Here is a 25,599-nt window from a genome sequence, read left to right on the forward strand (position 1 = left end):
TCTGTGGTTAACTGATGTACAAATGTGTTTAAAGGTGCACTATCTTCATGACTGAATAAACAAATGGACCTTAAAGGACAACACTATTTCATTCTGTTGTAGTTTGTTTATATATGGCAGACCCTGCCACTCCAAACAGTTTTCTGGGGACCTTATTTTTCTCTGAAAACAGCTTCTTCATTCAGTAATAGAATTAAAATAATTAATCTGAGTTTGTATCATTACCTCATTAATATTAACATTTGAGTTTGAATTTCCTCTCCAACATTACAAAGTGCCTCTTTAGAAAAAACACTAATACTAAAGAAACAGGATCCGGTATGTAAGTCCTTCGTTATCAGCTGAACATGACGTCATGCTTGTGTGGCATCTTTCTTCTTCTTTATTCCTAAATCAAGTATTATAAAAGAAAGCATAATTTTTTTATATTTCACAGTCTCTGGTCGTTGTTCATGCCTGCCAGTGATAACATCTCCTCTTATTCCAAACCCTGTGATTCCCTTCTTGACCAGCAGTGGTCCTCGACCCTTCCTGCTGGTCTGCAGTCAGCTGACCATCACCTGTCTGCACACCTACCCCCTCATTTCCCTCAATGTAACATACCTGTCCACTAGATCATGTTCTATACCAGATGCAGCTAATGTGTGTAGTAATCAAGAAGAAGTGATACAAAGTACAGCGTTTAGTTTCAGTGTGACTGTGCTGTATTGTTTATCTAGTTTGTAAGATAGTTGATACTTTTATCTGAAGTTCTACCTCTTCATACACAATGTCTCCACACATTTTAAGGTGTAGGAGCCTATAGAGATTGATTAGTAGATTCAATATAAGCAGGTTCAAGTATTATTCCAAGAGATTTTTGTTACTGAAATATACCATAAACATTCAAGGATTGTATAAATGCAGCCTGCCGGGTGAGAAGGTCAGATCAGTGTGAGCAGAGTGACCCCTGCTGGTGGTTCGCTGCTAATGAGGCTGAGAGATTCGCCTGTTAAAAATAATAATTATCAGACAGATCTGTTCTTTCTTTCTTTTTCCTTTTTCTTTCTTTCTTTCTTTCTTTCCTTCTTTCTTTCTGTCTTTCTTTCTTTCTTTCAGTCTGTCTTTCATTCATTCATTCATTCATTCTTTCATTCATTCATCTTCTTTTTTCTTTCTTTCTTTCTTTCCTTCCTTCCTCCCTTCCTTCATTTCTTTCTTTCTTTCTAGTTTTCCTTTTCTTTCTTTCCTTTTTTCTGGTATTCTTTTTCTATTTTTCTTTCTTTCTGTCTGTCTGTCTGTCTGTCTTTCTCTCTTATCTTCCCTTTTCTTTCGTTCTTTCTTTCTTTCTTTCCTTCTCTCTAGTCTTCATTTTTCTTTCTTTCTTTCTTTAATTCATTCATTCATTTCTTTCTTTCTTACTGGTCTTCCTTTTTCTTTCTTTCCTTCTTTCTGGTATTCCTTTTCTATTTTGCTGTCTTTCTTTCTTTCTTTCTTTCTTATCTTCCTATTCTTTCTTTCTTTCTTTCTTTCTCTGAATCACGTGTTTTGGGGCGTTTATACCAGTAATGGTCACTTTTACCCGCAGTGTGGTCAGTTGAGTGTCTCCCTGTGTCACATGGATAATGTTTAGTCATCGATGATTCAGGTTTATTGTTAAGGGAGTCGGTTGGGGTTCGGGCCCGTCAATCATTAAGGGTTGACTGGATTCGCAGGCCGCTGCCCCGGTGGAGAAACCCTCGGCTCTCCGCTGTGTTGATAGGCTGGTTCCTTGTTGATATCCTGTCAATCTACGAGTCAAAGGGGGAGAGGTCAGTGCAGCTAGCATAGCAAGCTGCGCAGTAGACCTAACCAGGAAGTCAGCAAAGTTATTAATTAATATTAGTTTAACTTTGAGTCTCCTGCATCAACCTTCAAACAACGACATGAGTTCTGCTGCCCCTCCGGTAAGATATAAACCACCGAGCTGCGTCTGACACGACGCTGTGCTGCATGTAAATATTAGCATGCTAGCTGCTTTAGCTTTAAGCTCGCCTTTCGTTCTCCATCGGCTAGCTAGCTGAAACTGTTTAGCTAACGATGTTTGTTGACAGTCCTCACTCTAGCAAAGGCATAACAACGGACCTAGCGGTGCTAGCTGCTAGCTGTAGGTTAGCTTCTTATCTGTTGTATGGTTTAAAGTCGCTGACTCGATGCATTTGTCGCTGACAGGCTTTGGCTGAGATTAAAACTTTGAGCTGACACTGAAGAGTTTAAAGGCGAAAGTGCAGGTCAGCATCAGTCAGATGTAGGATGACGTTTAATGGAGGACAAAGACAAATGAATAACGATGAAATGGAGCTAACCCATGCTAAAACATAATACAAATTATAATAACCCTGTGTATATGCTGTTGTCACTTATAGACCAATCTACTTATAAAACTGTAGTAAGAAATTCAATAATAATAATGGTAAAAAACAAACAAACAGCTATATTGTTGAATTAGTGTATAGACAGCTATAAAAGGCAAGTGGTGTTGGCTATACAGCACAAAGATACAGTACTTAAAAATTAGTTAGGAATATTGGGATATGGTTACATATACAATAGAATAAAAATAAAGTAAATATTCATGAACGTCACAGAATAAACAATCAAGTGAAACACTAAAATGTCCCAGTATCCATAACTGAATTTGAGTAGTGTTCATAACCAATCCAAGTAATATTATACTAGGACCATGAACTTGCACTGTAATATGCACTAAATATACAATGAAATAAAAACAAAGTGCTTTATAATGTACTTGGCATTGTACTGCAAAGTAAGTCGAAAATATATGTTGCAGGATTGTCCATTGACATAAAAGACACAAAAAAACTGGACGAGAACTGCAACGATTAATCGACTAAATACTATAACTACTTTTTTTAACTATAAAATTTAGAGCCTGACTGATGTATTGGTCGAATGTTGGCCTATTGCAGATATCTGCATGTAAAATCAGCTTTTACATGCAGATATCTGCATGTATGTTGCCCAATATGAGCTGATCATAGATTGACAGACTAATTGGGTAGTGGTGTTGGGATCCCTACAACAGCAAATGGCAGATCAAACAAAGCAGCGATGAAACTAGAACAGAAACCATAAGGTAAGAACAGTTGAAAATGTGTATTTGACTGCATCATAAACAACTCTAACTCGATTAGTAATTCTGATTTAAAGTAACAATAAAGAAAGCTGATTTTATCTAGTTTCCTGTCTGATCTTCTATGATTTGATTATCTGTAGTTTGAAAAATTCCTTTGAATGTCGATTAAGATATCAGGAGACAATGAGTTGGATAACAGTCCCCCAGTAGCCAATATCTGTGCACTGACAAGGGGAAAACAACCACAAGCGCTATTGTTTAGGTGCCTTCTGATGCCTGTATGACTTGCTTGTTTTGCAGACTATTGGGGAGTTATTCCTCATCCTGAGCGAGATGGGTTTCACAGAGGAGCAGATCCAGGCAGCTGTACAGGCGGGCCATTTCTCTGTGCCGGATGCAGCTGAGTGGTAAATTGTCCCAGCCCCCCTTTTTTTTACATGCCTAGCATTCAATAAATGCAAATATCATTTTCCATAAGTTTCTCCCCCAAAACTTCTGTGTCCCTCTCTCATATGTTGACAGGCTCTTACAGGGTCAGTATCCACGGCACAAGTTGGTGAAGCAGTCATCACAACCAGCTGAGACGGCCTTTTCTGCTTTCAACCCACCCAAAGAGGCAGCGAGCACCTCAGACATGCAAACATCTCCTTCTGACAGTAGAGGTACAACACCAAGCAGTTTGTTAAAGACTGTGTTTGCTTTGAAGTATTGAGGACAATATAACAGTTTCATACATCATTGTGATAATTATTTAGTAGATTAGTTCATTTTCTTTAACTTAGGTTAACCAGGAATTCCCTTGAGATCAAAATCTCTTTGTCAAGAGAGGCTTAGATGGCAAAAAGTTACAGAAATTATTGACCAAGTAAAAACAGATGTTGTTAAATTGACTAAATGGAGCAAGTTAAATAGACAAGGGACAGCAGATATATGATACAAAGTCCAGCTTAGGTATGGAAATCGCACTCTTTAGTTAGTTTTTTTTTTTTTATCAGAGTTTTGAGACAAAATCATTCAACCATAGTGTGATCTGAAGGTTACCCATGAGCTGTCTGCAGAATCTGAGAAATGTCCTGTAACTATTTCTTTGTAATCATGTAGTATATAAGAAGAGCAAAGTTTCAGGTTTCAAAATTAAGTGTATATATTGTTTTTATTTCAAAAGCATCTCCTTCATTGGTGTTGAGACCATCCCAGTCATGCAACCTGTCCCCTGACCCTCTACCAATCGAGTCCCGCATCAAACAGGACAAGAGTGGTTTTGAAGAGCAGCAGAGACAGCGTGTTGCTCAGGAGGCCAGAGCAGAGAGAAAACAAAAGAAACAGGTCAGAGGTGCAAGACTTCTAGGGACAAACGGTGCCAACTCAGTCAGAGTGGCAGTTGATATTGATATTGCACAAAGAATAACATTTGCTTTTTTAGCCCAGGGACTGATTTGTAATCACAGAACAGAACATCTTATGTGTGTTGGTCTTCCAGGAGCGTGAGTTGGTCTTGAAGCGGATAGCTGAGGATCGGAGGAGCCTGCAGGAAAAGAATCAGCCCAGCGCCGCCACAGAGACGTCTCCTCCGAGTGGTCAAGGGCAGAAGCTTGGTGGAAAGGTTCAGATTAATATGGATAACAACTGCATCCTCATGGTGAGGCTATGGAGAATTTAAATTGTTGTGCACCAATCTAGTAGATTTAATGAGACTACAGAACTGTAGTTTTTTAAACCTCATGTTTTTTGCTGCAGATTCGGCTGCCATCCGGTGAGTCTATGCGAGAACGTTTCCCAGCTGACGCTCCTCTGCGCAGCGTGGTTGAGCACATCACTGGACGTCACCCCTCCCTGGCCTCATTCTCCCTCCTTCAGGGTTTCCCTCGGAAACGCTTTGGAGAAGCAGAGCTTGCTTGCTCACTGCGCTCTCTTGGCCTCACACCCAACGCCGCACTTTGTATCCAGACCACTCCTCCAGAGACTCCGCAGGAGGCACAGAGTCCTGCAGAACCTCCAACCGCGGTACACAACGAGCAGCCTCCACCCTGTGATGTGTCGCCTCAGCCACCCATTCCTGTCGCAGAGGGGCCGGAAGGGCAGGACCTTGTACCACCTCCTCCACTGCCCAACCAGCTGTGGGAGGAGGCAGCGAATTATGCAGGGATACCTGGAGTCGGCCCTTCACTGTCAGGGCCCAATCACTTCTGGGGTAAGAATTAAATCTCATATTTAAAGAAGTTTTAAAGGGACAGTTCAACACAAATTCAAACCAACAGAAAATACAGATAAATACTATTTATTGTCTCCAGAAAAAAGTGTGCCAACTGTATCAATGCACAGAAGGAAGCATGCATCTACTCATGGACAAGGGGCCCGTGCTCGTGACAGTGCAGGATGCACACAGCCAAGCTGTAACTTTTTTAACTTTTTTAGCTTTTGTCCATAAGTAGATATGCATTTCCTTCTGTGCAGTGATACGGAAAGAAAATAGTTCCTACATGAAACTTCTAATGACAATGTCTGTGGATCATCTTGAGGAACCAGGCCATGATTTCTGGAGAGAGACATCGCTTATGTTTTTTTTTTTTAATTTATGTTGTTGGCGTTTGAGCACTACAAGTCGACTTCCATTATAAAAGACAGCGGACAGATCTCTGGACTGCCAATATCTCCAAAATTCACACCAAATTAAAATGGTTTCTGTGAGGTCTTAAAAAGTCTTAAAAATTCTAAAATTTTAAAGTCTCAATTTTAAGCCTTGAAAGGTCTTAAATATGTCCATATTTTACATATAGGTCTTAAATTACATGTAGTTAGGTCTTAGATATGTATGTTCACTTATTGCTTCCGTCGTCACCTTTTTGTTTGTTGTGGGGAAATGTGTTGGTGAGATTCACAGTTCCGTGTGTTGTACTTCTTTCTGAAGTACCCAGGAACGTAAGTGGCATTTTGTCAACAGCCCGGTCAGCACAGCAAGAAGACCCGCGTGCCTCCCAGGGACAACCATCACCCCCTAAAAGACCCTTCAGGACACCCAGCGTGTAAAGTGTAAATTTAACAAGTGTTGGCTTGAATAACCAGAATTCAGTTGGTTAAAAGCCGTACCAAATAATGAATTTGAAGCGCAGTGTACGCTCTGGAGGAGGACCCTCAACTTGTGCAAGTGCTGGTGTCTCACACAAAATTGGAAGAACACCAGCTTAGCTTCTAAAAGTCTCCAGCGAAGTCATACTATCACACACTGTTGTACGCCTTTGCCGCCAATTCCCAGTCCAAGTTCATCCAGTTCTGCTCGACCCAAACTCTGCGCTGCCTCTGCCGTCTCGCATTCAAGCGACATTCAAACCATCTTCAACTCGACTCCGACGTTGAAAGCGTTGCTGTGGATTTTGAACACTGTTGCTAAACATTTTGGCAATTGATTTAAATGTAAAAAGTTGGTTATTTTTTAAAGTAATTCTGGGACCGCACTTTTCCTTACTTTTTCATACTTTTGTGTAGGTCTTAAATTTAGTTCAAAATGGTCTTAAAAAGGTCTTAAAAAGTCTGAAATTTGACTTGTTCAAACCTGCAGAAACCCTGAAATAATCGTGATGTAATCTTAAAGCATCAGCAGCCTCGGCCTGGAATAACCTACCAGTGGCCATTAACTAATTCCACATATTAATGGTATTTAATCTTTGGCTACACAAACTTTTAAGGTCAGTGATTGGACATTCATGCAGAAATTCATATTTGCAGTCATAGTTAACGTCTCACCTTATGTTTTTATGTCAAACCAAGCTCTGTAAGTACTCCAGCTATGCAACACTTATATTGCCAATGGAGAAAATGTCTGTGATTTTCCTTTCCAAAATAGCTTCTCCGTGTTGCAGCTCTATGAGCTTGATTGTTTCAACAGCCCAGAATGTTTCTTCAGATAATAGCTGTTTAGTCATCCGATGACATTTCTGGTGCTGTTCAACAGGACGAGGTCAGAGGTTGGTCCCTGGAAATGCTGAGGAAGCCGCTGGCATTGAGATTGACGAGGAACAAGATGCAGAGGAAGAACCACCTAACCTGCTTAACGGTACTGTTCCCTCTGCTCTGTCTGGGGTTACTGCAGACACCTCATCCCTCCTTTGACCTACATTTAGCTTGCTCCCCCCAACCCCACTGTCTCCATTTATTCACCCGCGCCACAGAGAACTTTTTGTTCTCCCATGTCAGAAACAGATGATGCAGCGTCTCGCTTTTAACTGTTGGAGTTACTTTCATTCAGCCTCATACTATATGTTATGTAAGTCTCTGAGCATACAGAACATTAGACTGACTGACATCCTATGTGTGTCATATGTGAGACAGATTAGGATTATGAAATATATGGGTGAATGCCCCTTTCCTGTCAAGCATACATTACAAATTACTCAGAACTTCTGAGCCATACCGAAGAGAACTGTGTTCCCAGAACTTATAGCTTATAGGCGTTCAGCCAATTATGTCCATTCTTTTAGAGCACGTGGTTGTGATATACTATTCTGAATGTGTGCCGGACCACCGAGTTGGAGGAGCTGCTCCCAGCTGAAGCTTGTTAAGAGATCGAGAGCAGAAGATGTTGATTAGAGGTGTGGGAATTTAAAAATGCTACTGATTTTTCACTGATAAGACAAAAGGACAAGATAAATGCTCAAGAGGTTACTTTTACTGTTTATGTGCTTGTTTTATGTCAGTGACTACTTGATTATAAGAATATCTTCATGGATTACATTTTTCTTTTGTGGTATTTTCACAGGAATGCCAAGGCTGCCTTTCTTTCCGGAGAACAGGTTCAGAGGAGAGTTTGAGCCCAGGCACCACTGGCCAGAGCAAGGGAATCGACTCAGGTGGGTTTCCACTGAAGATGCAATGATAATTAGATTAAGCAATTAGTCCATCGAAAGAAAGTTAGTTGCCAAACTATGTTGTTAATTAATAATCATTTCAGGCATTTGTCATGCAAACATGTAAAACATTTGTTGGTTCCAGCTGGATATGTTTCCTGTCTTTAGTTTTTATGATTGTAAATTACATTTTGGGGGGGTTTTGACTGTTGGTTGGACAAAAGAAGCAATTTGAAGATACTTTGGTCTCTGAGTAGCATGAGCATGAGCATTTTTCACAATTTTTCGAGGATTAGTAATGCTTGTTTTCCACTGGACTACAGCTGATTTTGAAGATCTTTAGGTCGCTAATCAGGTTAAATATCTGGGTCAACACTCCATGTTGTGGAGACATGAGTACAACTGTCTCTTTGTAAGATGGGAATGTACATTATTTTTAAACTGTGATCTTTTATTATGATTTGTATGTAATCTATTTTATGGAATGTCTTGTCTTTTATCTGAACTGAGTCTGCAGTAAAATTTTTAATTTAATTGAATAACGGTTTATAGTTAGGTTCTCTTGGCAGCTATTATAACAATTGATTGAGATGCTTTTTTTTCAAAAATGCTCAACATTTGTTTGTTCCAGCTTCTCAAATGTGTGAATTTGCAGTTTTTCTGTGAAACTGTAATAGGATTACAGTTTCCTAGATGATTGTGCAAGTCAGCAGATTACTCGATTGCTGTCATAGCAACACCCTGTTTGATATTTTTAAGCATTATGAGTCATGATTAGACAGGAAGGTGGAGAAAGAAGACTGATAATAATCTCAAAGTTGCAGAGTGTTTTAAGTTTATGTGGGTCAGTTGTACATTAGAAATCTGTTCTGCTATACTTCTAGTAATTGAAAAAAGAAAGGTGTGGAATACAGACCAACTTTTGCTGGCATTTCAGAATGCATTTAAAGATAGATAGAAGATATATATAGAACGGGTCTGAAAGACAGTTGTGTGTTTCAGGGAGGCTCCAGAGGAGGACCCAGCAGAGCCTGAGGATGCCGGAGGTCGGGTGGCGCCTGGAGCTGCAGGTCTGGCCGCGGTGGAGCGTCTTCAGAGAGCTGCACAGCAAGAAGACCCGCGTGCCTCCCAGGGACAACCATCACCCCCTAAAAGACCCTTCAGGACACCCAGCGTGCCGTCTCTATGTGCCTTGGCCACCCGCGCAACTGTCCACCTCATGACTGGTAAAAAGACGATGTAGAATACTCACTGGTTTCTGTCTCATTGCTTCGTTTACTTAAGTTGTCATTCTGTGCGCTCTCAGCTCCCAGCATGCAGTATAGCAGCAGTCTCGCAGGCCTCACCCCAGAACTCGCGGAGCTTCTGCTCAACCACATGTCCCGCGAGAGGCTGCTACGTCCACGCACACTAGAGCTCTTCTTCGGCTGCCCATTGCAGAAGTTTGTCCTCAACTGCTACCCTTACTCTACCAATGAGCTCCTGCGGCAGTTACGGGCCTTCACAGCGCTGAAGCATCTAAGTCTGGTCAACTCTCCTCTCATCACAGGTATTGAATTGTATCCCAGGAGTTTCTAGGCTTGTCGGATATCAGTTTTGCTTTAGCAACTTCATTTTAATCTCCTCTTCTTGTTTTGTCCAGACGCTGGGCTGTCAATTCTGTCCAGCCTGGTCAAACTCCAGTACCTCAACCTGGCCTCCTGTAGCAAACTGACTGACTCCTGTCTGCAGCATATAACAGGTCAGGCTCTCTACAAAACATCTTGTGAACAAGCTTCTGACTGTGACTAGAGTGGATAATAGGCATAATAATTACAATTACCTGCAGGAGCACCAGATACAAACACAAGCTCCTCTTTGTTAAGCACTTGGTTATTTTGTCACGCATTGACTTGTTATTTTCCTTCTTTCTGTGTCTACAAGGATTAAAGAGCCTGTGTTTCCTGTCCCTGGACTCGACCAAAGTGACCGATGCCGGGATGGTGCTGTATCTCCAGTCAGCTCCGTCCTGCCTCTCTCAGCTCAGCCTGAACCAGACAGCTGTGACCGAAGCCACACTGGCAGTCCTGCCCTCCTGTGTGCCACAGCTGAGGCTCCTTAGCATCAAGCAGACGAAGGTGCTTCAACTTGCAATAATAAAATTACTGTTTTTTTTTAATGGAGTCTGGTGGAAAGAGACTTTGCAGCGGATCCTGGTTAAACAGGATCAAGACAAGACAAGTAATAGCCATTGCAGCCTGTGTCATGGCAGCCGGCATTTACACAACAACCAATTTAAACGTAGGGGCCATAATACTGAATAATGAGAAAGAGCCAGTTTTTAAGAATTCTCATTTTATATTTCTCTTTTTTTCTGTCAGGTCAGAGATGTGTCAGCTTTGGCAGAACTGTCCAGCCTGCAGACTCTCAACCTGGATGGGACAAGTGTGACAGAAGGCTCCCTAGAGCACCTTGCATCCCACCCCACCCTGTCCTCCCTCAGTTTGGCAGGAGTACCCGTAGCTGACGGCAATCAAGCCCTGCAGATTATCTCAGGTAAGTTATTACAAAGGAAATTGAGCAGCGAGTGGAATTGAAACAAAACTGTCCAAGTCTGTGGTGAATCACAGGTTTTTCCTCTTTCCTTGCAGGTCTAAGGTTGACTCAGCTGACACTCCCTGGACGTCACTCTGTGACAGACAGCGGGTTGTCGTTCCTCTCTAGACTATCTCTGCTCTCAGAGTTGGACCTGACAGACTACACACAAGTCACAGACCAGGGAGTCAGCCAGCTGTCCAGCATGACCAGGTCATCAACATACTTTGTAACAGTTGTTTTTTGGTACTGTACAATACATGCACTTGTGATGGTATAATTGCAAAAGGAACTTTGACAAGAGTAAAGTCTGAATCACCATGGCATTGCACTAACAGCAACAGTACTGTGTTTTGCTTTGCCAGCCTCTTTGATAAACCAGGTCTACTCAAAAGTGATCTCTCCCTGCTGGTCAGACTAACTGCTAGTTTTGGGTTAATTTGGGTGACATTTGTAAAAGTTTTATAGTGTTACATGTATTTAAGATCGATGAGATGGATACATACGGCTTTCATACATTGTATGTAAGCTACAACACCGGTTCTCTACTACTTCTAAGTTATTGTCTACAAACATTGTGATATGGCCTGTTGTGTGTACCCTGTGTAGGCTGAAGAAGCTGTCACTCAGCAACACTCAGGTGACAGATGCAGGACTTCCCTCTCTGCGTGCGCTGCAGGAGCTGCAGGAGCTCTGTTTGGACCGGACGGCAGTCACCAGTCGAGGAGTGGCTGATCTCATCATCTGTCTGCCACACCTCCAGGTGAGTTTATTCACCCACCCGTCAACTGCCTAGCACATGTTTAGTTTAAGAAATATATACAGTTGCTGACAGGGTACTTAGAAGGTCATATAAAAAGTCTCCCTTTATACCTGTATTGTTGATAAAAGGTTTCAGGAACAAGTTAAAGCATCTGATATTATCTCATTTTATATGCAAGGTATTTTGCTGCTGTTAATAGTGTTTCTTTTGCTGTGTTTTTCAGGTGTTAGGTTTAGCTAGCACTCAGGTGGGAGACAATGTTGTGAGGAAAGGTCTGATCCGCTGCAATCAGCTTGTTAAACTCAATCTGAGCCGCACACGGATCACAGACCACGGTGAGGCCAACCTCTAAAATCCACCAAAACAGATATACCTAAATCTTTTCTTACATGGCTGAACATTCTTTGTGTATTTTTTATGTTTTCCTCAGGTCTCAAGTTCTTGAAACACATGCATCTGGCTCAGGTGAATCTGGACGGCACCGGCGTAAGTCTGATGGGCATCGCAAACCTCCTATCCTTCACTAACATCAGCAGCATTCGGGCCAGCAACACTCGCACCTTTCCCCCTGATGACGTCTCCGATGAGGAGTGGGAGGCCCAGTGAGCATGGATTCCCCTCGGTTGGTCCACACGTAACTGCACCTGAATGCGCCTCTGTCTGCTGCGGTCCCCTCTTATCAGCCACCGAAACATGCTGCCAGCAGCAACAAACGTAACTGAAACACTCCTACTTGCACTGTTTCAACTGCACCTAGTGTCGCTAATCTGTCAATCAGGCACAAGTTGGAACCTTAGACGGGAGCCATGTTTTTAAAAACTAGGCCATTTCTAACGTTTACGTATATATATATATATATAATCAATCTGTATTTACCTGCGTACACTGCAGCCGTTTTGTCTCTGGAAAACTCCAGCTGACAAACTTTAAAGCTTTATGTGCAGCCTTATAGGTTGGAACTATGTGTGTTTCTCCTGGTTTGCCCTTTTGAGCCAACTGGTAAGAACATAATAAATGTTGGAAACTTAACTTATAACACAGCATGTATTTTCCGACCGTAATGACTAACAGACTGGTTTATGTAGAAATTAACTGAAAGACTTAAATAACAAATAATCAGTTCAGCCACATATGGTTAATGAACAACTTTTGGAAGGAGGTGAAGGCAGATAATGTCTTCCAGTAATCGTTCTGTTACTTGTTATTAAAGGGGGATTCTGGCATTTTTAAACATTTCTGGCATTTTTACATGTTTGGCGTGTAAATGATTCAACAAAATATTTGGAATCAGTCGAGTAGATCCCCTCAGCTGGAAGCCGTGACAGAGATGTCAATGGCTGCAGTGTGAGCGTTTGGTCCGACTGCGTCCATCAAAGACTCGTCAGCTAAAAGTGTTTGTTTTTGCCTCTGCAGACCTTTTTGTTAAACAATGAAATCTTTTTTTGGAACCAGACGCACAATTCTCACTCATGGGGAAGTCTCGCTCCAAAATCTTGCGATAATTAAGTTGTTCCTGTTGTTGCTTCATCTTAATTGGCAAAATATTCAGCCACGACTTTGGAAATAAATTTTTGCTGGCAGTTCCTGTAGCTAAATGCCAAACCACTGGCTCCAACAACTCACTTCTCTTAAGATTTCAGCCCTTGAACGAAGTTGTGTTTCTGGTTACTAAAAAGATCTTACTACTTAATAAGTTCTGTCTTTGTAGTAATTGTGTCTATATTGTTATCTGACACTTGGCATAACAACCTTTGTCTGTCTGTAGCAAAAATAAGCACTTTTACTGGATGTAACTTTGACAGCTGAGGCGTTCCACTGGACTTTTACTAAGTCCAAATGATTTACACAACAGCACATGTAAATATAGAGCCCAAGTTTAAAAATACCTGAATTCTCCTCTAAAAGTAGCAGTAAATCTTGAGCTGTTTTCATGTCATGTTAGATTCATTGAGTTCATGTTAGCTTAAGTATTAACATTCAAGAACACTATCAATCATGCTGCAAACACTACTACAGATGTCAGCTGTCTAAGATGAAGTAAATATTAATTTCAGTTCAATTGTATTAGAGCGGCAGAGGATAAAAAAAAAAACATTGGCTCCTTTTAGTTTATGATTGGCTTTAAATCCATAAAAATGGAACAGAATTCCCATGTTGCTCCTTTTAGTTTATGATTGGCTTTAAATCCATAAAAATGGAACAGAATTCCCATGTTGCTTCTGTATGACAAAGAAAAGAAAGGTCACATTACAACATGTTACCGTTTTGACATTTTCCCACTGCAGAAAGAGCCAAACGTTTTAACGCATTCTGTCAGAGGTCTTTGTCCATTGTATTTCTCGTTTAAGTACAAAATTTGTAAAAACGTTTTTTTTTCTTTGAGGCAAGTTTGCAAGTTATGTGAAATTATGTTTTTGAGATAAGCAGAAAATGGTTTCTTGTTGAAATGTTGTTGTGCGGTTGAAGAAATTGGCTTGTAAAATCGATGCAACATTGATTGAAATTACAATTTTGCCACGAGAAACTTAGTATTTTTGTGTGGTGGTTGGTGTTTGCAAATGCAAATTTTCAAGGTTGACATGAACACAGCTCTACTGTAAGAGCTCGTAATGAAGATTTTATAACTTGTGATGTCACCTGTATGGATGTTAGATTAAAGCTAACCACGTCACCTTAAATTTACTTTTTTTTTTTTTTTTTAAATGCATCCTGGTGATGCACTGGATTCATTTCATAGGTTTTTTTGTTTAGTGTTTTTTTGAGTGGCTGTCATTTTACCATCTTTTACTAGCATTAGTTATTTTGAGAAATGACAATTTTTTTGGACAGCCCAGTCCAGTTTTATGGAAGAAAAGGTGAGCAGCATACACACGGTTCAGTGTAGTGGCTGTTGGGTGAGGTCGGATCTATGCAGCCATGGGGCTCACGCCAGAATCCAAAGCAACTTCTTTAAATCACTTCAAGTTTTGTCCTCTTGTTTACAGAGATGTAAAATAGTTTATTTTCCCTAACAGGTTTTGATTTTTGGATACAAGTTCTGTATTCAGTAAGTAAAATAAAGTCTTCTCAATCTAAATGTGCTGTTTTTTTGATCCGTTTATTCAGACAAACCTTTATTGCATTACATTGTTAAATAAGGCAGAACTGCTCTTTTACACAGAAAAAAAAAAAAGTCAACTTTTAAATATCATAAAATATGACCTAAAAGCTGCTGCATACATGTTGGGGTAAAACAGAACATTTGGAAAAATAAAACTTTCCTATGAAGACAGCACAATGGAATGCATTCCAAAATGCACTGAGATGCTTCAGGTGAATCAGCCAATCAGAGTGCAGCCTGAGGTGAAGGGAGAAGGGAGGGTTGGGTGGGTTTTAGCACGGTGCAGCACTGTCAAACCAAGATGGAGATACAGTACGACATGTACAAGAGACGTGTCCAATAAGATGCATAAGAGATTGTATCAGTTCTACTTCGGACGTTTCCTGCAACGCAAACACTGCTCGTCCCTGCAGGAGCCTGCAGGTCAAATCCATGATGCAAGATAAAGGAGTGGCTCAGAATGTGATGTTTATTTAGATGTCATGCGCTTGCTTTTCGATCTTTGATTTCAAGTGCTCCTTGTATGCCAGGATGTCCCTGTTCCACTTTGTGATGGTTTGATTCTCACACACCCAGATCTCCTGAGCCACCTGGAGAAAGGAGGAAAAAAAAAGAAATGTAGGTCATGATGGTGTGAGATACAAGTGGTTATGGTAAATCTGGTTTACAGATAAATCCATTAAAATGATGGATGATTTACCTGCTGAATTAGCCTGAAGTCATGGCTAACTAGCATCATGCCGCCGTCAAACTCGTTGACGGCTTCTGCCAATGCGTCGATGGTCTCGATATCCAAGTGATTGGTGGGCTCGTCAAGGAACAGCATGTGAGGGTTCTGCCACGCCAGCCAGGCAAAACACACCCGGCACTTCTGACCATCTGACAAGTTCCTGATTGGACTCACCTGGAAGACATTTCAGGTGTAAATGTAGAGACCGTTGCAATATAAAAAATAAAATGACAATCTTGAAGAGTGCCTCAGTCCTACCTGCTGTTTTCCTGTCAGCCCGTAGCGACCGATGATCTTCCTCATCTCCTCTTTTTCTTTGATCTCAGGGAAACACTTCATCATGTACTCCAGAGGAGACAGGTCCAGCTCCAGCTGCTCTGTCAGATGCTGTAACACAAGCAGATACATAGAAACTTAATTTCCTAGTAAATGTACTTTCTGTAGAAGGTCTAGCAGAGCTTTATTTTTGCCCTGAATTCTTGTCTGGTCATCAGAGGGGTGAAACATGCAGGAGTATTGAGGCTCAGTGTTTTACCTGGTGATATCTGCCAATCTTGACATGAGAATGTTTGCGGATCATACCATCGCAGGGTAGAAGCTACAAAAACAGAATGAAATTTAATCGTCTGAAGACAACTGCAGCTTGATAATGTGATAATGGGGAAATATGCTGTACCTACCTCTCCCATCAGCAGCTTCAGCAGGGTGGACTTTCCTGCTCCATTGGGTCCCACCAGAGCCACTCGTGTATCCAAGTCAATACCAAACTCCAGGTTTTTATATATGAACGGCTATAAGAAACATTAACATAAGTGAGTCTGAGAAATGCATCTACTGTTAAGTTAAAGAGGCGTTTGTCCATGCTGCATTTTTATTACTCACCGTGTTGTCGCTGTACTTGAAGCTCACATTCTGAACCATGATTACAGGAGGAGGAATCTTCCCACAGGGAGGAAAATAAAATGACAGAGTCTGTGGGAGACAGAAGCAGACAGCAATATAATAAACGTGAAACCAGTTTCTCAAAATGTGTGTCACTGGGTCTCAAAACCACTGAAAGTTACTTAAACAACCATTTCAACCACATCACAGTACCTTGTCATTCACAACTTTTTCAGTCAAGCCGGATGCCACCATCTTCTGCAGCGTCTTCTCTTTGCTCTGCGCCTGTCGTGCAAGCTTTGCGGAGCCGTGACCAAACCTGGCAATGTAATTCTACAGGAGAGGGGCGCAAATAGAACAGTTAGTACAAGTTCTGAGAATTTCAGAATAAAATTTTTCCTCTTCAAAATGAGTCCCCAGCCTTTAAATTGAACAATTTGTTAAACTGAGGTGGTAAACCACCCCGATCCCTTTAGTTTAAAAAGAACAGCCTAAACATTACCCACACTATAGCTACAGCCTGACCAATATTTGCCTCTCTGATAAATTGATACATAGCAAGAAAGAAATAAAAACTTTAACAGAACACGATGCAGAAAAAAAATAATTTCCCAGTGAAGTCTACCGTTAACCAGCAGCAAGACAGGACACTGCTGATAAAAAACAGGAGTTTGGGAGATCCTACTTCAGAGCTACACCTTTAACCAACTACATATTACACCTTTAAGTGATTTTAGATCAGTGTGTTATGTACCTTAACAAAAGGGTTATGAAAACTACGACAACATGGAATAGTTCTATAGAATAGTTGCTACCATCCACAACTTTTGACAATGGAAATGCATAGAGAACCGTTCTAATGTCTAAACGAACGGAACTGCTTTGTGGAGATGGGGCCATAGAATGTTCTCTCAATTTCCCCATTGTGTGCAGTGAAAACTTTCCACCACATGGTGTCTCTCATTTACCTTCATATGTGCTATCTGGTCCTGTTCCCAGTTGAAGCGCTTCATCTGGTTTTCTTCCAGCTCCTCTCTGGTCTTCACATACTGGTCGTAGTTACCCTGAAGCAAAAATAGATTTGGACCGTCATCCAATGGGGCGGCACACATAATTAGTAACAGCCTACCTCTAGTTTCCTTATTTAGGATAAGGGGTTCACATATGGAAAAGTAAATTCAAGATACTTTCTAAAGATGTTCCAAGGGATGCTGAGGCTTCTAAAATCTTGCCATAAAAAAAATAAATAAATAAAAATAAAGGCACCAGCAGTGGTTTCAACCAGTGTTCTTACCGTGTAGTACTTCAGTTTTCTCTGATGCAGGTTGATGATGTTGGTGCACACACCATTCAGGAAGTCTTGAGAATGTGAAATGAGCACGAGGATTCGCCTGAACCTGATGACAAAAAGCAGGATGAGCAAAACACATCAATTGTTTGGACTCATTTAAGTAATGAAGTTGGATCTCAACTTACGACTTGAGCTCCTCCTCCAACCACACACAGGCATCCAGATCCAAGTGGTTGGTGGGCTCATCCAGCAGCAGCATGAAAGGCTTGATGAACAGGGCTCTGAATAAATAAAGGATAGTCATTTAAATACCATTAACATAAAACTCCCTCCCAGTAATCCAGAAACATAAAAGGATAAGCAGCAGAATCAGTTTAACATTACAATTACGGAAGGAATTCACATATGGACTCTTCCACTTTTAATGTGTAAACAACATTGTTAGCTTCCCCAGTTTAACTTGTAAAAACGTCTCAATTTTAAAGCAAAACACAATTTCTGCACCAGATTATCAATACTCAGTTTGAATACAGCATTTCACAAATCAGAACACTATACTGTTCAAATTCAAACCAATGTTGAGACAGAGGATGAGGCATCACACCATGACACTAAATGGCCCGATAATAAGTTCCATAGTCTTCACCTGGCCAGAGCAACACGCATCCTCCATCCTCCACTGAAGTCCTTCAGTTTCTTTTGCTGCATAGCAGCAGTGAAACCCAAACCGTGGAGGATCCGAGAGGCTCGCACCTCTGCTTTGTCTGCATCCAGCTCCTCCAGACGCTCATACAGCTCCATCAGCTTCTCACACTCGGCTGTGCAGGGGCGACAGAGAAGCATTAGTATTGATTTGTTATAAACAACTCTGAATTTATGTTCCCTTGTAATGCAAAGCTGTTACTTTGACTTTGCAACACTCAAACTAGGTTGTGTTATGTAGAATTTCATAATTTTATTTGTTTGCTCAACTCAACCATCTCAATTATTTTGTTCCTATGACAATAAATTGAATCTGTGCAATTATTGCATAATACATCACATCTGACTCACAGTCCTCAGCAGCAAGTCTCTCTGCCTCCTTCTCCAGCATAATCCTCTGTTCATCCACCTCCATGACACACTGCAGAGCCGTCTTCTCACTGGGTGCCATCTCCCGGGTCAAGTGGTAAATATCAATGTGCTCTGGAATGGGAATCTCGCGATGCCCGATGGCTGACAAAAGCATGGACTTTCCTGGCAGATATAAGTAGATACAATGTATTTGTCATTCATGTTACATCAAAACATCTTTCCTTGCTTCATTCATCCCATTGCTAATTTTGAGCAAATTTGTATGAGGAACAGGTTTAGGGGGAAGCAAATGAATCTTGTGCCGGGAGAGACCATTTACCTGTGCCGTTAAGGCCAATGAGCCCATAGCGTCTGCCTGAGTTGAGCTCCAGGCTGGTGTCCGCTAAAAGTTCTTGACCATGGAAGGTGAGCGACAGGCTGCTAATGTGGACATCAGTGCTGTTGGGATGTGAGGCCAGAACGCCTGTCACTGCCCGTGCCTCGGTCTTCGCCAGCTCAAATTCATCCAGCTCCTTTGTTAAACTGGCAACACCTATCAAACAAAAATAAAAAGATTAATAAAAATTCCTACTGATTCACTTGCTTACATTTGAAGCTAAACATGAACCCATCTCTGGGATGTTACAAGCTAAATAAATCACAGCAAAGTCTTTAACATTAAGTCAAAGATCAGTCCTCTTACCATTGCTCTCAGCTCCATTACTCTGGGCCTCTGGTTGATCACCCTCCTCATTTAACTCATCAGGTTTCTTTGTACGCTGGCGAGCTTTGGCAGCCTCCTTCTTCTTTGCTGCCTTCTTCTTGGCTAAGTCGGATGGCATGGTTGTGTAAGGCTAGTCAAAAGGCAGGAAATAAAAAGACACATAGATCAAGATCAACAATCGTGTTATTTAGTAACATGTTATATCAGGAAAAAAAATATGACCCAGACTTTATGTCTTTCAATAATTTCATTTCATTATACCAGCCAAAATCATTGCGAGTATGAATCTAGTTAAAAGTGCCTAATCGCTTCAAGAATGTAGCGCTGAGAGAGGAACCAGTGGCCAAAAATGCCGGCATTACATCTCACAGTTTGACTTACACGTACAACTGTTTTTAAAAACGGACCAATGTTAGTAAAGACCAAACAGTTCACCTGTAACGCCTGAGGGGCGATGGTGATGGTGGTAATGCTCACTAAACCCGATTTTTGGTCCCTTTCTCAACCACCTGCTTGCACGTTGGGCTCCTCACATTATAAAGCCTGATAGCTAGCCCAGCTGTTGCTAACGGTACTTATTAGCGGATGCCGCTAATATTAAAAGCGGATCTGTCACTTCTCGGTGAATTAGCCGATGGTAGAACTCAAACAGATGCGTGAACTGATTAAGACAGAATGTCGTACATGGGAGTTGTTTCAGAACAATTCTGATAAAGTGAAAATTAGCTGCGTTAGCTCTCTGGCTAAGCTAACAACGGTGGCTAGCTAACCACCGTTACAAGTGACAGGCCTGAGCCGCTAAAGCTAACTTGACGCAAGGCCCAAGTACCGACGACAAGGTCTGAAGGCGGCTAACTCGGCGTTCAATTAGTCTTTTTCGGGTTAAGATGTATTTAAACATACACCTGTGTATATTACCCGTAAGAGCCGCAGTTGTCAGACACCATAAATATCTATCTTACCCTGAATACGGATATCTGGTCTCGGGAGCACACCGACGTCTCGTGTCCACTTTTCGCCGGGTGGATGTATCCGATCACCAAACCGCCAGACTGACCATATATGGTCATAAAGGGCGGAGAGAAAGTAAGACCCCGCCCCTTCTGGTGGGACTGCAGTAAAATGTCCATTTGCTGCTAAATTAGTAACAGTTTTAATGGAAAGATCGATGAATTAATGCGATTATTGGCTAGGATTAACTAGTACACGGGCTTGACGTTAGGTAACTGAACCTGACATGGAAAGGAAAGGCTGGTGTATCGTTAACGGATAGACGATCATCATACTAAGGTGCTGTAACCACACTGATAAGGATTTTAAATGCATCTTTTTCAGCATCACCACAAGGATCCATATGTTAAAACAGCATTGAGTGTGGATATTTTCTTCCTGCGGTCTTGGGTATCCTGTGTCAAGCAGTCCTTATCGGAAACACAGGTCCCTTGAGTCAGTCAGAGGTGATGCTGCAGCAGGATACGCTCATGATGAGGGCAAAAACGACGTGAGAGGGACGTTATTTTCCTCTGTGTGTGTGGCACTCAATTTTTGAGGAAGTCAAGTAACTGTAAAACTGGACGACATATGCACGACTGTACCTGATGGGCTTCTACCACCTGTATCAACGATGGAAAATGGGATATATACCTTCAAGTCAGCGTTCGTGGAGACGGATTGAGCGACATATCTGCACTAAAACAACGGACGCGATGTTAGCATGCTAGCTTGCTCTTTGATGTTTGTACCTCCGGCACATAACGTTACACGGCTGAGGTTATAATGTCAGATATCAAAACTTTCGTGCCCTCCTGCTTTGAGTTTTTCAATTGCTGACCAGCTGGTTCAACGTCAACTCGGACTCAAACTTTACCAGGTGACATTTAGCGTCTTGCTACGTTAGTTAGCTGAGTTTAGAGACGGCTATTAGCGTTATCGCTAGCCAAAATTAGTTAGGCTAATTAACGTAAACGTTGGCGCAAACGGCTATGAATACACAGAGCAACGTCACACGGTCCTTACGACATTGAATAGCATAACCAGCTCGGCGTGTTAGACAGCAGTTACACAGCAATAAACCTCAATGATATTAAGCTATTTGCAATATTTTTTCTTGGAAGGACAAACTCCATTTCTTTACAATAATTTTGGCATCTTCAGGTATGAAGTTGAAGCTAAAACAGCATTTCTTACATATGAGAAAAATGTAATGTGTCGCTCTACTAGCTAGGTAATGTTCAGATATAACCTTTGCTTGATTAGAAACTTTATAACGACTACCTCTCAAGATGGGACCGAGGAAGGAGACACCATGTGACATGCAAGGCAATTTTCTGCCTGTGTCATCAAATTAACTTTCCTCAACGTAGCTCCCTGTGTTAAGCTCGGGCAGGAGAGTTGGCACATTGGACATTTTTTCCAGCTTCATCAGCTGTAGCTCATAACTGCCAGACATGCGTCTTTCCTCACTTTTGGCCCTGTTCAGGCCTGCTTTACCCCTTATCCTCGGCCTGTCACTGGGATGTAGTCTGAGCCTTTTGATGGTGTCCTGGACACAAGGGGATACCGATGATTCCTGTGGAGATGAACTGGCAAATGGGAGGCTCTTCTTGGGCAGAGGAGATGGCCAGAGGGACCCAAGGGACGGAGCTGGAGACGATGACTTCCAGCCACGTATCGTGCCCTATCACAAGGATCCCAACAAGCCACACAAGAAAGTCCTCAGGTGAGTGTGGAAGTCATGTCTTTGTCAAAACACCACAGTAATACTATGCTCTATGTAGAGATTGTATGAATAATAATCCGTAAAGTCTACGTCAATGTTATAGATGGAAATTTAACAAATTTAAGGACAGATTGTTATATGATGAACCATACCACATGACTTTTTATCTTGATTAGTTTTAAGTAACTGAAGACAATTTGTATCAGGATTTACATTACTTAACTCTCTATTTAATAGGCTTACATTAAAGTCTCCCCTGCAATAAGGTAATTGTACTGAGAGCAGAAGGATCTACAGTATACAGAAGCTCAGATGTGGGGATCAGATCTGTTGACGCACAAATTTCCTCCTCCTTTTATGTCTCATGTCAAATCCTATAGCTGATTATTGGCTGGAAAATGCTTCACAAATACAGGATATTTCATCAGGCTTTTCAATGCTTTTAATGTTTGTCTTAAAATAGGTTCAAAGCTTTATTTACTTAATTTATTCCATTGAGGACTGCATTTCTTGTGATGGAAACAAGTTGACAGTCAGAAGAATGTATTTCCTTTATTCTGTTTGTGTTTTGATGTCCTCTGATGTTAATCCGTCCATCTCCACAGGACACGGTATATCCACACTGAGCTGGGCATCAGAGAGCGCCTGCTGGTGGGTGTGCTGACATCTCGGGCCACCCTCAACACGCTCGCCGTGGCGGTGAATCGCACAGTTGCCCACCACTTCCACCGCACCTTTTTCTTTACAGGCCTGCGTAGCCCTAAGGTGCCTCATGGCATGACTGTGGTAGCCCACGGTGATGACCGTCCAGTGTGGCTTATGTATGAGACAGTGCGTCACCTCCATCAGCACTACGGCTCAGACTATGACTGGTTCTTTTTAGCTCAGGATGACACTTACATGCAGGCAGATCGTCTGTCAGAGCTTGTAGGCCACCTCAGTGCAGGTCAGGACCTGTACATGGGCAGGGCAGAGGAGTTCATTGGTGGAGAGGAGAAGGCACGCTACTGTCATGGGGGCTATGGCTATCTGCTGTCCCGCAGTCTGCTGGCTCGTCTGCAGCCCCACCTCGACACTTGCCGTAATGACATCCTTAGTGTGAGACCTGATGAGTGGCTGGGCCGCTGTATTATTGACTACCTGGGGCTCAGCTGTGTGGAGGTACACCAGGTAAGAAGTGTGCATGGAAATTATCAAACAGAAGGGAATTTTTTTTTTTTTATCACTTAAAGACAGTTTTATTAGCAGAATATGCACACTAACATCTCTTTCGCAATGGTTGTCTGCCTTACAGGAAATGACATATCGTTACTTTGAGCTTGGTAAAAATGCAGATCCAGAGCGTGAAGACAGCATACAGTTTAAAAATGCCTTCACAGTCCACCCTATATCTGAACCAAATCTCATGTACCGCCTGCACAAACGCTTCAGCCAGATTGAGCTGGAATGGACGTACCTACAGATTCAACAGCTGCAGGTTTGTAATACTTGACACTGATATAAGTTTGTTTGTGTTACTCATATCTGATGGGACTGTGTCAGTGAGCTGCTTCGGGGATGATAGAGTTCTGCTGTGTAGGAGCATAGAGTTTCTCCTCCTTTCCACCACACCCACCTTTTGAGAGCCAAGGCAGAAATTCCTGACTGATACAATATGTAAATATATGTCACAAAGCCAAGACAAGAGATTGGGTGTTTTGCTGGGGCATGAATGTTACATTCCAGTGTCAACATCATGTAAATATGATCTACTCTAGGATCCTTATTATGTGATTAAAGTAGCTGCTAATGATAGCTAATTAGTGCTGTTTTGACTTGACTTGAAATAAACCACAGATAAAATTTCATAGTGGAGGAAAGGGAGATGTGTACACAGTTTAGACAGCTTGCTCCTTTACATCATGGATTGTTATGTGTACTTATCAGATGCAGATCAACAACCTGAGTGATCTGACACCAGAGGGTAAGGACGGAGTCACGTGGCCAATTGGAATCAACGCTCCCTTCAAGCCAAGAACCCGTTTTGAGGTTATAAACTGGGAGTACTTTACTGAAGAGCATATTTACTCGTGCATCGACAGCTCACCAAAGTGTGAGATGAGAGGGACCGACCGCGCCGATGTAAACGCAATTCTGGAGATCGCAGTGGAGCGTCTAAATGAACACTACCAGCCCCAGCTACGCTTCCGCAAGCGCCGTCTTCTTAACGGATACCGGCGTTTTGATCCCACGCGAGGTATGGAGTATATTCTGGATCTTGCGTTGGAAGCTTATACCCAGAAAGACCACAGTCAAGTCATTGCCAAACGGGTAAACTTGCTACGACCTCTAAGTGCCGTTGAGATTATCCCCATGCCCTATGTGACAGAGGCAACGCGCGTGCAGGTCATTCTGCCCGTCACTGCCCAAGATCAGGACTATGTGGGTAATTTCCTCGACATGTACGTGATGAACACTTTGGACACCCATGACAATGTTTTACTCACGTTCCTGTTCATTTATGATCCATTTGACGCTCAGCGAGTGAGCCAGACTGATGTGTTCGCTGGCATTAAGGCAATGATAGGTGAGGTGGAGAAGCGCTATGGAGACGTTAAGATCCCCTGGATCAGCGTGAAGACGGAGGTGCCCTCACAGGTTAAGCTGATGGACATCATTTCTAAGAAGCACCCAGTAGACACATTGTTTTTCCTCGCTGGTGTGTGGACAGAAGTCAATGCTGACTTCCTGAACCGCTGCAGAATGAACGCCATCAGCAACTGGCAGGTCTTCTTCCCCATCCACTTCCAAGAGTACAGTCCTGCTGTTGTGTACCGCGACCAACAGCCCTCGGCCGCGTCCTCCTCTTTTGCTTCAGAGTCACTGCGAGATGGCCACTTCGACCGCCACGTCTTTGACGAGGCTTGCTTCTACAATGCAGACTACATGACTGCTCGGACCAAGATGGCTGCCGACATCTTGGACAACGAGGAGCTTCTGGAGAGCATGGACGTATACGACATATTTGTACGTTACTCGGGTCTGCACGTTTTCAGAGCTGTAGAGCCGGCGCTGATCCAGAAATATGTGCGGAGAGCATGCAACCCACGGTTCAGCGAGGACATCTACCACCGCTGTGTCCTCAGCAACCTGGAGGGTCTGGGGTCACGCTCACATCTCGCCATGGCTCTTTTTGAACAAGAGCAGGCCAACAGCACCTAGAAGCCTGGAGTTCTTGAGAGTGGACCTCAAATATACCGACTGGACAAAAGGATACTCATGATGAAAATGTGAATTGTAAAATGGTACTTTTATCCACACACTGAATTTCTTGCTGTTGTGTTTGGCACAAAAAGCTCAGAATCAGATAAAGACAGCAGTGTTGCTCATGGACACTTCGACTCAGCAAATGTTTGCTGATGCAATTTCCTACTTGTGTCCTCCAGCTGAAAACCTCTGTGTTCTGTGTTCATGAGGACCTTGGACTTATGAGACTATAACTCTGAATCTGTCATGTCTCTACAAATTATGAGTCAAGCAGGTGTCTTTACACATTTCAATGAACATGGACTACTTGTACTCTGCCATTGATATATTCTCAAAGGAGTCCAGTGAGAATATTTATACTCTTTTAGAGAATTATAGCAGGTTGTGTCTTGAACAAAGACCTTCATTGTCAATAATTATTTGAGGAAAAAACTTGAGCCATAAGTCTTCTTCCATGGAGATGTTTAAAGTAATACTGGAAACAATCTGAAGCCGTTGGCTGCCTTTTCTTTAATATATGTTCTTTTTTTAAGAGGTATTAAAGAGTGATATTTCTGCTCA

General features: G+C 42.1%; 3 protein-coding genes across 3 annotated transcripts; 2 read left to right on the top strand and 1 right to left on the bottom strand.

Annotated features, from left to right (window-relative positions):
* The first annotated feature begins 1,645 nt into the window (after positions 1-1,645).
* On the top strand, positions 1,646-14,369 carry LOC115569671 (uncharacterized). The gene is made up of 17 exons (XM_030397700.1): positions 1,646-1,925; positions 3,416-3,522; positions 3,638-3,777; positions 4,281-4,441; positions 4,596-4,754; positions 4,853-5,306; positions 7,065-7,166; positions 7,869-7,959; positions 8,959-9,182; positions 9,263-9,505; positions 9,599-9,697; positions 9,880-10,073; positions 10,317-10,491; positions 10,587-10,743; positions 11,140-11,293; positions 11,517-11,628; positions 11,724-14,369. Exons 1-17 carry the CDS (start codon positions 1,905-1,907, stop codon positions 11,897-11,899), a joined length of 2,769 nt encoding a protein of 922 aa, XP_030253560.1. The 5' UTR covers positions 1,646-1,904; the 3' UTR covers positions 11,900-14,369.
* A 2-nt stretch (positions 14,370-14,371) lies between these two features.
* Positions 14,372-20,125, bottom strand: LOC115569673 (ATP-binding cassette sub-family F member 2). Its single transcript, XM_030397702.1, has 15 exons — positions 20,036-20,125; positions 19,053-19,203; positions 18,690-18,902; positions 18,350-18,532; positions 17,943-18,114; positions 17,482-17,577; positions 17,300-17,402; positions 16,974-17,069; positions 16,219-16,338; positions 16,006-16,095; positions 15,804-15,914; positions 15,659-15,721; positions 15,382-15,510; positions 15,094-15,297; positions 14,372-14,983 (listed from the first exon to the last, which is right to left on the bottom strand). The coding sequence occupies exons 2-15, from the start codon at positions 19,189-19,191 to the stop codon at positions 14,867-14,869; spliced, it is 1,836 nt and encodes a 611-aa protein (XP_030253562.1). The 5' UTR covers positions 19,192-19,203; positions 20,036-20,125; the 3' UTR covers positions 14,372-14,866.
* A 30-nt stretch (positions 20,126-20,155) lies between these two features.
* chpf2 (chondroitin polymerizing factor 2) lies at positions 20,156-25,599 on the top strand. The gene is made up of 4 exons (XM_030397701.1): positions 20,156-21,792; positions 22,398-22,962; positions 23,087-23,269; positions 23,719-25,599. Exons 1-4 carry the CDS (start codon positions 21,521-21,523, stop codon positions 24,991-24,993), a joined length of 2,295 nt encoding a protein of 764 aa, XP_030253561.1. The 5' UTR covers positions 20,156-21,520; the 3' UTR covers positions 24,994-25,599.

The sequence above is a fragment of the Sparus aurata genome, chromosome 19 (assembly GCF_900880675.1).
Source record: "Sparus aurata chromosome 19, fSpaAur1.1, whole genome shotgun sequence".
Taxonomy (NCBI): domain Eukaryota; kingdom Metazoa; phylum Chordata; class Actinopteri; order Spariformes; family Sparidae; genus Sparus; species Sparus aurata.

Excerpts from the sequence above, each read along its gene's own strand:
- LOC115569671 (XM_030397700.1), top strand. The coding sequence starts at position 1,905 with ATGAGTTCTGCTGCCCCTCCG. Across the intron at positions 9,183-9,262 it reads AACTGTCCACCTCATGACTG|CTCCCAGCATGCAGTATAGC; the intron begins GTAAAAAGACGA and ends GTGCGCTCTCAG. Across the intron at positions 10,074-10,316 it reads TTAGCATCAAGCAGACGAAG|GTCAGAGATGTGTCAGCTTT; the intron begins GTGCTTCAACTT and ends TTTTTCTGTCAG.
- chpf2 (XM_030397701.1), top strand. The coding sequence starts at position 21,521 with ATGCGTCTTTCCTCACTTTTGGCCCTGTTCAGGCCTGCTTTACCCCTT. Across the intron at positions 21,793-22,397 it reads CCACACAAGAAAGTCCTCAG|GACACGGTATATCCACACTG; the intron begins GTGAGTGTGGAA and ends CCATCTCCACAG. Across the intron at positions 22,963-23,086 it reads GCTGTGTGGAGGTACACCAG|GAAATGACATATCGTTACTT; the intron begins GTAAGAAGTGTG and ends TCTGCCTTACAG.
- LOC115569673 (XM_030397702.1), bottom strand. The coding sequence starts at position 19,191 with ATGCCATCCGACTTAGCCAAGAAGAAGGCAGCAAAGAAGAAGGAGGCT. Across the intron at positions 17,578-17,942 it reads ATGCGTGTTGCTCTGGCCAG|AGCCCTGTTCATCAAGCCTT; the intron begins GTGAAGACTATG and ends TTATTTATTCAG. Across the intron at positions 15,915-16,005 it reads TCAAGTACAGCGACAACACG|CCGTTCATATATAAAAACCT; the intron begins GTGAGTAATAAA and ends TGTTTCTTATAG.